The sequence below is a fragment of the Syngnathus acus genome, chromosome 14 (assembly GCF_901709675.1).
Source record: "Syngnathus acus chromosome 14, fSynAcu1.2, whole genome shotgun sequence".
In the NCBI taxonomy this organism is placed as follows: Eukaryota; Metazoa; Chordata; class Actinopteri; order Syngnathiformes; family Syngnathidae; genus Syngnathus; species Syngnathus acus.
In genome coordinates this window covers 7,902,709-7,915,516 of record NC_051099.1, presented here as the reverse complement: position 1 = coordinate 7,915,516, position 12,808 = coordinate 7,902,709, and the positions used below count along the sequence as shown (strand labels likewise).

Genomic DNA, 12,808 nt, shown 5'->3' with positions numbered 1-12,808 from the left:
ATGAAGAACTGCAAATGCACTACTAGTGTGACTTGAACCATGAACACTAATTCCAAAGCTCTTAAATGATTGTATTGTTTTGTTTTTTTCTCACAGGAATACATCACATGCATGAATAAATACATATACATATAGAAATTTATAGTTTATAAACCTCTAGCAGCAAAATACTATGAACATTTTGTTGCTCATTGCACACACAAAAAAGATAACAGAACTTAATTGATCAGTCTACATAGCTTTTATTGTGGAAGGCTGTGACAGGATAATGTGTTTGGAACTACCAAACTTGACTGGGGTGTCTACAGACTGGGGACAGCCTCAGTCAGACAGGTGGAGAAAAGGAGACGTCGCTACTCGGCTGAGGTGCACACACCGCATATCGAACTTGGATCAGGAGGGACCGGGCCGGACTGCGGAGGACATAGTTGGGATCCTCCTGCAGCTGCTGGGTGGCGCATGGAGGCACGCTCCGGCTCGGTTCTCCATCCTAATCACCACGCACATGCTTGAAGACTTCGGCGAGGATGCGGGGAGGAGAAGGAGGAGGCATGTAGTTGCAATGGATTAATTAACGAAGACCACATGGACTTGTTCGTTTTTTGACGTCTTGAGTGCTTTCTAGTTAAGCAGGGGCCATGGAGAACCAAGGCGCCGAGTTGCAGAATTATGAAGACGTGCAGAGAAGCGGGTACCTCCGCAAGCACAAATCAATGCACCGGCGCTTCTTCGTTCTGAGGACGGCCTCGGAGCGTGGTCCCGCTCGCTTGGAGTATTACGAGAACGAGAAGAAATTCCGCAGCAAATCTCCCGTGCCCAAGAAGGTGCTGAACCTGGAGACGTGCTTCAACATCAACAAGCGGGCGGATTCTAAGAACAAGCACCTGATCGTGCTCTACACCCGCAGCGAGAGCTTTGCAATCGCCGCGGACAGCGAGGAGGTCCAAAACGAGTGGTACCAAGCCATGCTGGACCTCCAGTGCAATTGTAAGATGGCAAAAGTCGAATAATTGATGTTGCTCTCTGCTGTGTGTCTCCGCATCGGGCCCATCCTGCCTTAGGCTGTTTTTGCTCCCCATCTGCCCGCATGGGGCCATTGGATGCACTCCATTTCATTTTATTACCCATGTTCTTCAAATTTAGCTCCCTATCTTCTACAGATGAATCAAACGCGTGTAATTATTTGAATGGAAAAATAATCGAAATCAATTGGATCCAAGTGGACTGGTGCGTTTTAGGGATGGCATTTGCAGTTTGTGCAATTTTGGGATTCACATGTACAACCAGCATTTTATTCCGAGCTAGCAAGATATAACACGTAGTAATATTCCAAATAGGGTGCAGCCTTATTTTTGCATGGCGCAGAGGGCATATAGCAACCATCGACGGGATGCATCATATAGCGCTAGCCTATCGCGGAGCACTCCCGCTCCAGCCCGTTTTTGTTTTTCTGCACAGCCCCGAGAGCCCGCCCGCCTCTAATAACCTACATTTGTGCAGAAGGCGGCATCACCGTGCATCCATGCTCTCTGCGTGGCTGCATGTGAGAAAGAAAAAAATGAGGGAGGGGGGAAAAAAAACGTCTTTCTGTGCCCGTCTCCCTCGTGTTGTTTACGTTCATGTTCCACTGCTTGGAACAGAACAGCACTCGTAGCCTACCACAACCCCTCCTTTTCCCCTCACTGTGCACCCACCGACGGGCTTTCCCAGCTCTGCATGCACTATACATGAATGCTGTGAGACGACTGCTGGATGCTCGGGTTCTATTTTGTTCAAAATACAGTCATGTCTCAGAGCTTTATAGTTAAGCCTTTGTGGGATTAATCTGTTTCATCTGCTTGAATTTAAGAGTGTCTGCATATTGCTTAAAATTAACCAAAACTGTGGCTTGTAGTGGTTTTTTCCCCGACACATATTTAATGACTTTCTCATTGCAATTGTCCATAGAAAGTCTTAATTATTTTGTCAGGTACGGTGAACCACCCCATATTTGTATTTAGATAGGTGTGGCTTGGTGGTTGAGGACCACTGCTGTAGAGCATTAAGTGAAGCCTCGGTGGGATCAATAGACAAAATTTCATTCAAGTCCCCCCAAAAAACTCCTACTATTTATAGTGCTATCTATATTTATTTCCATTCATCTTTGGGCAAAGGGTTCCTCTTGTTCATTCATGCCCTTTCTCTTTATTTACAGGTAAATCTCCTGAAGACTATGGCAGTAGTGGAGAGTGTAGTTCTCCATCTCCAATTCCAACTTTCAAGGAAGTTTGGCAGGTTAAAGTTTGGCCAAAAGGTCTTGGACATGCCCGGAACTTAGTAGGCATCTACCGCCTGTGCCTAACTGACAAGACAGTCAACTTTGTCAAGCTCAACTCTGATGTGGCCGCTGTCGTGCTGCAGCTGATGAATGTTCGCAGATGTGGCCACTCAGAGAACTTTTTCTTCATTGAGGTGGGTCGATCGGCCATAACTGGACCCGGAGAATTTTGGATGCAAGTGGATGATTCTGTGGTGGCTCAGAACATGCACGAGACATTGCTGGAAGCCATGAAAGCGCTAAGCGAAGAGTTCCGTCAACGCAGTAAATCTCAGTCTGTGGGGACGTCATGTGGCGGCGGAACTGCTTCAAACCCCATCAGTGTTCCGAGTCGTCGACATCATCCAAATCTGCCGCCCAGTCAGGTGGGATTCACCAGGCGAGCCCGCACGGAGACACCAGGTGGTAGCAGTACCAGCACCTCACCGACATCACGCCATGGATTTCCACGGGCCCGAACGGCAAGCATTGGGGCCAGGTCGGAAGAGAGTGGAGCAAGTACCAGATCGACATGGGCCAGCTCCAGCCCGAGTCTTAATGGATCCTGCTCAACTACACCAACACTCAGACCCAAGCCCACCAGGGCCCCCACCCCTGCAAAGATTACACTCAGCCTTGCGCGCTACACGCCTAACCCGGCTCCCTCTCCTGCTCCCAGTCTCTCCTCCAGCTCTGGTCACGGCTCAGAGTGTGGTCTAGTGGGCGCGGCAGTGGGAGGTATGACAGTGTGCTCCTATCCCCGCGTGTCTCAGAGAGTTTCCGTTTCAGGTTCACCAAGCGACTACGGCTCCTCTGACGAATATGGTTCCAGTCCTGGTGAACACTCACTGCTCATGCCCAGTATGGCTGCCCATCACGGGCACGGAGAAGGGCCCTCAAGCTACATAGTCATGGGTCAGCGAGAGGGCCTACTTGGTTCCCATCATCGCTCTAAAGGCAGGCGCATTCTTCGGCGCTCATCCAGTCGGGATTCTGAGGTCGAACGAAGACTACTAAGTAAGAGAGCTTCTCTACCTTTGGCCACACACGAACGACTAGCCCCACATCGAAAAGATGATGACGAGGACGAGGAAGAATATGCCATAATGTCACAGAGTGCTAACAGAGAAGGCTCTGGCAGCTTGGCAGTGGAGTGTAGGCGAGGTGATGTGGCAGGGGAGAACAGAAAGAGATTTGACAAAAGGAGGGAAGCAGATGCGAGAGCTCCTTCGGATAGCGGTTACATGTCAATGCTGCCTGGAGTCACGTCTCCAGCTGCAGACGATGAATACATGGCCATGACGCCGAACAACAGTGTGTCACCGCCTCAGCACATGCAGCAGCCCAGCTCAGAAGGCTACATGGTCATGTCCCCTAATAGTAGCGTCTCCACAGAGTTACACGGACTGGGTATGTGGGATAGCAGGGGGAGCATGGAGAGCCGGGTTGCCAGTGACTACATGAACGTCTCACCCGTCAGTAGTCGCTCTGCCTGTAGCACACCACCGTCCCACCCTGAACAGCACCAACTACAACCAAAAATGTTTAATTCCTACTTTTCTCTGCCCCGAGCTTATCAGCATACTCTCTATAGTCGCTTTGAGGAGGATCTAAACAAAGGGGAGTGCAAAAAAGACAGTATTGATAGTGCTGGAATGAGTGGGGGAGCGGGGTACAACAAGAGAAACAAAATGGGAGTGGGACACACTGGAGGCTTCCAACTCTCCATGTCTTCCTCTTCTTTCTCCTCAAGCTCAGCTAGCAGTGAAAGTCTGGAGGACAAGTCCATATCAGCGGGCAAAGGTTTAAGTTTGTACAAGTGTGCAGGAACATGCACCAAAGATAGTCGTCATATTCAGAAACGGGGATCGAGCTGCAAGAGCCCAAAGCAACAAAGGAGGGGCCGCCCGCTCAGTCTGTCTTCAGACATTGCGAAAGCAAACACTTTGCCTCGGGTGAAAGAGAATCTTCCTCCAATGGCGGCTCACAACAACGGTGAGTACGTCAGTATTGTTTTTAAAGAAGACAAGAAGTATAATGGAGGAAGATGTGCAGGGTCAGATCGAGCGCAACCCGTCTTACATGGAACCCTGCGGCCCTCAAACCAGCCCCTTCGTGTTCCTGATAATGCTGCTAACCTTCCTCGCAGCTTCTCTGCACCATTGTCCACGTCTGCTGAGTATGTCAGCATGGATGTAGGGAAGTCATCAACGCCGCTAAGGTCAACAATCAGCCCCCCGCAGGGCCCACCGGCTGTTGCGCCCAAGGGCCGACTTGAACATGGCACACCATCTCCTCTGGCAGCAGATGGAAACTCTGTTTATCGATCCAAAGGAAAGATAGCAGGAGACGCCCTTAATTCGTTCATTGACAAGAACGGTCCAGATACCAATCTTTCAGCGAGATCTGCCACCCATTCAGGTCCACCTGTACCCATGGGGGATGAGACAGGGTTGGGATTTTCTCCTGTCAAGACCTTCCAGTCTCCTGAGCATGGCAGCAGACTTATCCGAGCCGAAGCTCAGAGTCGGCGGGGCCACCACTCAGAGACCTTTAACTCCCCTCCCTCTGGACCTCGACACCTATCCTCCGCTACCAACATTTTCTCGGAGAGCGGCCAGCCGGTGAGCCACCGACACACTTTGGACTGCTCACTGTGGGAAAGCGGCCAGGCAGCTAGTTTGTCTGACACGCCACCTCCGCAAGCCTCTGCTGAACAAGGCCTTAACTATATTGACCTTGACTTGGCCATTAAGGAGAGCCCTCAAGCTGGAGTTGAGCGTTCCTCTGCCGCCCTCAACATTGGCGCAGGCGCTATGGGCAGTGGTGCCGGCTCTAGCCTCAATACTTACGCCAGTATTGACTTCTACAAGTCCGAGGAACTGAGAGCACACCAACTTGGCAGACAGGATGATGAAGGTAAGGGTTCATTGGGCCACAGGTTAATTTAGAGTATCCAAACTATTAGGTTCAAAAACATTTGGAGTTTGACTATTTGTCTTGCAGCGTGATGCAAACTGCAGACAAAACTTGCGTGTGGCTCTCAGTCAGCTGTGCACATTAGTGTGCCTCGTCTCTAAGCTGCGGGTTGTCTGCAAGGTCTCTTATGACAAGTGGTTGTCGAGTGAGAGCGCAGCCAATTGATGTGTCTGCTGCTGGTAATGAGCCCTTCACATAAACGGTGATAGACAGAGGGGAACACGGGCCAGGTATTTGCGATTGCGTGTGGGCGAGCTGTCGACCGCACCGGTTCACACGGCAAACTCGAGGTCTCCCATCATGCCATGCATGGCTCAAAGTCATGTAATGGTTTTGATGGATTGGCTACTGTACTGAAGCACATTAGAGATGAGTGTCTCTTTCACGTCAAGAAATATTTTGGAAAAGCAAATTTACATGAACAATACAATGAGATTCTATATAAGGGAGGCGTCATATATTTTACAATAATATTGCTCTGTTATGTTTCTTATTGTGGCTACATTTATAAATGCTTTGGGAATGCTCTGCGTCACTCCTCATGTGGCTTAATAAGTTATCCAAAATGCATTGCCGTTCTACCACCACAAGTGTAATAATAAGCATTTTAAATTAACTTCTTTCGATCAGTCAAAGTGAAGCATTATTAGCTTTTGGAAATACAGAATTGGTGATAATGGCTCTACTGTAAAATGTGCAGGAGCATCTTTGGAGGGAGTGTACATTACTCTATAGAAAACGGGGAACATCAAATATTCATCAGGAACACACAATTTCTGCGTCTTATGTATTCAATTCACATTTGCATAATTGATTCCGCTAATGCAAACGCGTGATCATAATACTGTAATTGCCCACTTATTGCGACTGGGGACAGCGTGTTTACGCATTTAACATGAATTGCGAGGAAAGCTCTTGTAATATTCTGTCAATAGCCCCCATACATTTTCCCACTGTGACTGTTGATTGCATGTGCTGCTTCTGCTAGAATATGTTGCATGTTATATGTACGGGATATGGCATGCACAATAATAAGCGCTCACATAATGCCGCTAATTCCACTTAACACTCAAATTGGAATGACTTTCAAGTGAAATGTTTTATGGACATTGATTTCAGATGTTTATCAACAATGTTTCAATTAGTATACTATTCTTGATCAGAGTTGCTTCAAGAGCAAAGTGTTCTCCTGCAGAATATTGAAAGAAATGTAAATGTTGGTTCAGTGTTGACCTCATTGAGCCTCTCTTTTATTAAATTTACTTAGATCAATAAGTATGCAAGACAACATCTGTCACCTTTTCCTGGGCTTACGAACACCATGGCCTGAATGAATATTAACCTTTAGCAGACTTGTTTTTCTGTGTTTGAATATAGCACAAGATTGTAAGAATAGGCGTGCCTGTGTCACTGAATCACAGCTGTTGTTTTTGTACATACCCGTAGTTGGCTGATCTGATTTGTGCGGATTTTTTTAATTTTCCCACAATAAATTATGGAAATTTAATTAATTAAAGGTCAAACTGCCGTATGCTTTTAAGAATTGCACAGACATTTTTATCTAACTGCGGCAGAGATTGTGATGTCTGCCGGATGCCCAAATGTGTCACTGGGTGCCATTTAAGCGGTGCCCCCCAAAAATGAGGAAAACTGAAATGGTAAAAAAAATAAATGGATTCATTTACTTGTTTTGGACATTTTTTTCATGAAATAGTTGCTTTTCTACAACCACTAGGGAATCTTAACGGTTGATGTTGAAAAAACAAATAGAGCTGTGCTCTTAAACATTGTTTTTCTTGAGTTGCACACCATCATTTTCCTCTCAGGAAAGAAAGGAGCAAGCGGTCAGCCCGAGTCAACTTGACGTATGAGCACTTTTATCCATAAGTGTCCCCTGAGGTACAAACTGGTTTCTTTATGAGGCTATTCTTTAATAAAGAGAGGGTCGATTAGTCTCAGTGGATCACTTTGGGACACATTCATGGCCACCACAAGCTGATTATTGCTACGCTCATTTGTTTTCTTGATAGCATGGAGCTGATGCAATTGCATAATATTAACACGTGCACCACTGCGCATGAGGCCCTTATCATTAAAATCATTATAGAAAGATATCACGCATCATGTGGTGTTTACACAACCAGCCACAGATTAAATGTTCTAAACAACTACGACCTTTTGTACAGTACATAACCTAATCGACTATAATAATAAATAAGAATCAATAAAGTGTTTCCAAAAAGGCCCATCTTAAATTCTTGCCGGTGTTTGATTGTTTTCCTCCAGATTGTTGATGTGTGCCGAAGTCTACGATGGGAGCGGCGCGATGCCCAACAGTTGCCACAACACAACTACGTGTCGAGTCCAAAATACTGGAACTCTGGGAAACCAATCCTCATCTGTCTGCCATGTTCTGACAACCAAACATGTGCCAAACACACTCATACACACACGCATGCACACACACACACACACGCACTGACACAGACGGGGTAATCTGTTTGTATGCCTTGCTCTGATCAGCTAATGTGAACTTGATAAATGATTATGTTTGATTATGTGGGTTCACAGGTCGGCTTTATGTCTATTTGACACGATTAAAGTACTATGACAATCGGGCAAAGCCATAAAGTCGGTAAAAATGTCACACATTTGGTTTGATTGCCTCCAAGATTGACATCATTGTGATTGGTTGCTGAGCAAATGTAATGAAATGTGATCATTCAAGGCTCAGTAGTGACATCCATTTAGTTTATAGTCTGATTGCAGCTTCATGTCCCAAAAGGCTTTTTTTTTTCCCTGTGTGCAACACCTTCCTTTGTTTACTATGTCCTGAAAACGTGTCAACAAAAGATGTCTTTTACACAATTATACACGTCGTCATATTTGTCAATATAATACATACAGGTGCCATTAAAGCCATAATGCTTCTTCAGGACCTTTCTTTATAAACAACAACAAAAACTTTTTCTCAAGTACCACTTTGGCTGTGAATTGATGCTGTCCAAAAAAGTCAAAAGAGGATTCTTCAAATTTGAACACAATTTTCCTTAACTTTCGGCAAGCAACATATCTGAGCTTTGCGCTGTTTTATGGATTTGTATTGTTTAAGTAATCGATACTCATATTATTGTCAGGACAGCAAAGATTTAGCAGTGGCAAGAAGCTGTCACGCACAATTCCACCTGAAGCTTACACAACCTTCGATGTGATTAAATTAACCATCGCCTGTCATGTTTCCACTATAAGATGCATTATTGCCAGTTGCCAAGGCTTTTTGTGCCGCATGCATCCTGGTACAAACGGCGCATAACAATTGGTAAATTTGCATAACGTTCTTCTGCAGCATTGTTGGTCAGTATAACAGAAACAACCTCACACAAAGGGAATTCTACACTGGTGCAAAAGTTGCCTTTAGCTCCCTCCCAAACGAGGAAGTGTGGACATTATTTTTCGGCAACAGTTCTTTTTATTCATTCAATATTCTATCTTTATATCGTATTCATGCTTCATGCTACAGTATACATGCAAACAGCATTTAAAACACCACAGCTTGTTTTTCCTCAGTGGCATAACAGTTTACTTGACACAAATATAATAGGACACGTTATTTAAGATATACACTATACATACAGTATTTTGATGAATACTATTTAGCCTAGATATCTATATATACTCTTTTATAAAGTGCCTCTTTTTTGATTGTAGCTGTTTTACACAGGTAATCTTAAAATGGGTTGTGAAAATACAAGAAAAAAAGATTAAACACATTGATATCAGTAAATAATTTTTAAAATGGCCTTACTGTTTATCTGAAACGTGAAAAGATTTATTTTATTTTATTTTAGAGGGACAGAGGGTGCCTAACAGTTAAGCCACTATGTCAGCATTCCCTCGCTCTTGTATGACCTTGCCAAGTTGAGGTTGGGCCCGACAAAGTGAAGCAAAAAAAAAAGAAAAAAATAATGATGATAATAATCCAGAACAGGGGCTGCTATTTCATCCTAAATAATGTTACCGGACAATATGAGGATTCTAAATTGTATACACTTTATTCTTGAAACCTGTTTTAATGACTTTCTGCATTGTTTTTACCTGACAGCTTTCATTCTCTTGTATATAAAATACTAACAAGGCAGGCTCATATTAGACTGCAAATGAAATGTAGGTATTGATTTAGGCTTGTGGTGTATTTTGAACCTCAAAGCAAACATGAGTGGAGGTCATTTGAACTCTTCAGAGCAGCTAAGTGTTTACCTGGGCTAGAACACGACGAACACGCTCGTGTGTGTTGTTTTTCTATATTTGGATGTGGATTCAGTCCCCAAATTGTGTGACAAGTGCTCCTTTCTGTCTTTACTCTTATCCAAGACCTGGTTCAGTCCTCTCCTAAACCACTATTTCTATTATTTCCATTGGTTATACTGCTGTCGGATTGCCAAATTGCCAAATAATCAAAAATACAATCTGACAACAAGAGCATTTGTAAACAAATCTGATTTCAAATGAATTTTTCTTTCCTTGAAGTGCTTTGGGGCCAAAACATGGTTTTAATTTTTCAATGAAACATTTTTAAAGAGTGTCTTTTTTTTTTTTAATCAAGATCATGTGAGTTTCTGACTGGTTGAATACCATACCCAGAGCCATTGAATTCTGGTTTGGTCCAGTTGCAACTCAAATCAAACAAACACAATGTACAAAAAAAAAAAAAAAAAAAATTGGAATATACTGTATGGTTGAAAACAAACATCAGTACCAGAGGCTTCAGTAACAATGGTGACCAAACTCAGCATGTTTCTGGTTGTGTGTATACAGGGTACAAGGAAAGGCTTTCTTCGTGTATTTTTCCCACATTTAGAATCATATTCGTGACAAGGCTCCTGAAAAAAAATCATTATTCTAAAGATGAATATTATGAAAACCATGGCCACATGTTGAGTTAGAATAAATGAATGAATATATGCCTACTGGAAGTCACACATAAAAAAGTGACAAATGATGTGGAGAAGTTGTGTTGCAGAGATACATTTTTCTAAACATTCACCATCTTGACTTCTTCATCTTTTGACACTTTCTTTTGTCATTTCCAGATAAGAGACCCATTCACCAACCAGTGAACATGAAAAACTACACATCCCTGTGCTAATACATAGATAAAATAAATTAGACTAAAAATAACTAATCCAAATGAAAATGAAACTTCTCAAGAGGAGGAGTAAAAATGCATCACAAGGGTACAAAGTGCTGGCTCAAGTGATTGTCAGTCTTTTTTTTAAGATCACAAAACCTGGTATTTGAACATGGGTGTGCAGATTTTTACATTCACTTTGGTACACATTTAGAATTTATGTCTCTTTGTCGTCGGCTTTCAAACAATCCCATTAAATTATTGACCAGGTGCTTTCGAGTTACCTGTTGTCTGAATCCGAATAGCCCGCCACTGCCAGTAGTTTGTGCTTCAGAACAACAATTTACTGCCTGACACTTACAGTATAAATTCAACTAATTAGTTGGTCCTTTATAATCTATTTGTTATTCCTTCAGTGCTACTTTCCTAATTAGGGATTACGGAGCCTATCTGACTGTACCTCATAATCTTGAGACTGTGCAGACAAAACAGTTGGTAGTTAAACCCCTCACAGTCTAAGAGCACTACAGGAGGAAAATATCGATAAAAGCTCTTCAATGGATGACTGCTTCTGAGTGAAGGACCAGACTCTAAGTGTGGGAAATGATACTGTTTGTACAATCAAGATTAGCATCTGTAATTACAACTGAAAGAGCATTCTATGTATTTTAAAGTTATCTACTTTGATATTGATGTACAAAGACTGATCATGAACTCTGTAAAATACCATGTGCATAGAGGAGTTCACTGATGGGTGTTGGGGTGGGACAGTTGGGGTGCGTGGGGTTCATTCAATTTATGACAAATTGTTTCCAAACAGAATATTGACAATAATTGTTTGTGATGTAGACAACCTCAAATGTTGTTTTTATATATATATAAAAAGGAAAAGTGGGAGAAAAGGACATTTGTGAGTATTTTTTATTGACCATGTGTTCAAAGTCAATGTTGCACCATTTACATTTAGCGAGTCCAGAGTGTTGTGAGGAAACTGGACAGACATTTTAAGGCATTAGCCAGACTTTATGTTTTTAATCCCAGACTCCTCTGGCCTAACAGATGGTATTTTGGCAAGATCATTGCATGGCAAAGGTTTCTTTTACTCCATGTTTGTCAAATACAGGACTGTCTCGGAAAATTAGAATATTGTGATAAAGTTCTTTATTTTCTATAATACAATTAAAAAAACAAAAATGTCATACATTCTGGATTCATTACAAATCAACTGAAATATTGCAAGCCTTTTATTATTTTAATATTGCTGATTATGGCATACAGCTTAAGAAAACTCAACTATCCTGGTCAAGCCACTTCTGAAGCGTCTGACTTGGGCTATGGAAAAGAAGCACTAGACAGTTGCAGAGTGGTCCAAAGTCCTCTTTTCAGATGAAAGCAAGTTTTGTATTTCATTTGGAAGTCAAGGCGCCAGAGTCTGGAGAAAGGCTGGAGAGGAGCAAAATCCAAGTTGCTTGAAATCCAGTGTGAAGTTCCCACAGTCAGCGATGGTTTGGGGAGCCATGTCAGCTGCTGGTGTTGGTCCACTGTGTTTCCAGTCCAGAGTAAATGCAGCTGTGTACCAAGAGATTTTAGAGCACTACATGCTTCCGTCTACTGAAAGGCTCTATGGAGATGATGATTTCATTTTCCAGCATGATCTGGCACCTGCCTACAGTACCAAAACCACCAGTAAATGGTGTACTGACCATGGCATTACTGTCCTCGATTGGCCAGCCAATTCCCCTGACCTGAACCCCATAGAGAATTTGTGGGGTGTTGTGAAGAAGAAGCTGAAAGACACCAGACCCAACAATGCAAATGAGCTAAAGGCCGCTATTGAAGCATCCTGGGCATCCATAACACCTCAGCAATGCCACAGGCTGATTGCCGCCATGCCGCATTGATGCAGTAATCCGTGCAAAAGGATTCCCAACCAAGTACTGAGGGCATTAATGGACATTTTCAAATGTTTGATTTTGTTTTGCTGTTATAAATTCTTTTTTTTTTTTACTTGGTCTGAGGAAATGTTCTAATTTTTTTAGAGAATTTTTGAGTTTGCTTAAGCTGTAAGTCATAATCAGCAATATTAAAATAATAAAAGGCTTGCAATATTTATATTATATTATATTTCATTTGATTTGTAATGAATCCAGAATGTATGACATTCTTGTTTTAATTCCATTACAGAAAATAAAGAACTTTCACGATGTTCTAATTTTCTGAGACAGTCCTGTCGGGCTGCACAAAGTTTACTGTGAAATTAACACACCAAAAACTATTACACGTGAATACAACATATACTTTTTCAGAAACATCCTCAGTGCTAATGCTAACTGTGAATAGGAAATCTCATCGAAGGAAATTAGCATTGTGTTCAGGGAGCGATATTCCCTCAACAAATGAATGTT

General features: G+C 42.9%; 1 protein-coding gene across 1 annotated transcript; it reads left to right on the top strand.

Annotated features, from left to right (window-relative positions):
• The first annotated feature begins 309 nt into the window (after nucleotides 1-309).
• si:ch211-284e13.4 (insulin receptor substrate 1-B) lies at nucleotides 310-11,310 on the top strand. The gene is made up of 3 exons (XM_037269761.1): nucleotides 310-987; nucleotides 2,195-5,215; nucleotides 7,562-11,310. Exons 1-3 carry the CDS (start codon nucleotides 639-641, stop codon nucleotides 7,567-7,569), a joined length of 3,378 nt encoding a protein of 1,125 aa, XP_037125656.1. The 5' UTR covers nucleotides 310-638; the 3' UTR covers nucleotides 7,570-11,310.
• The last annotated feature ends 1,498 nt before the right edge of the window (nucleotides 11,311-12,808 follow it).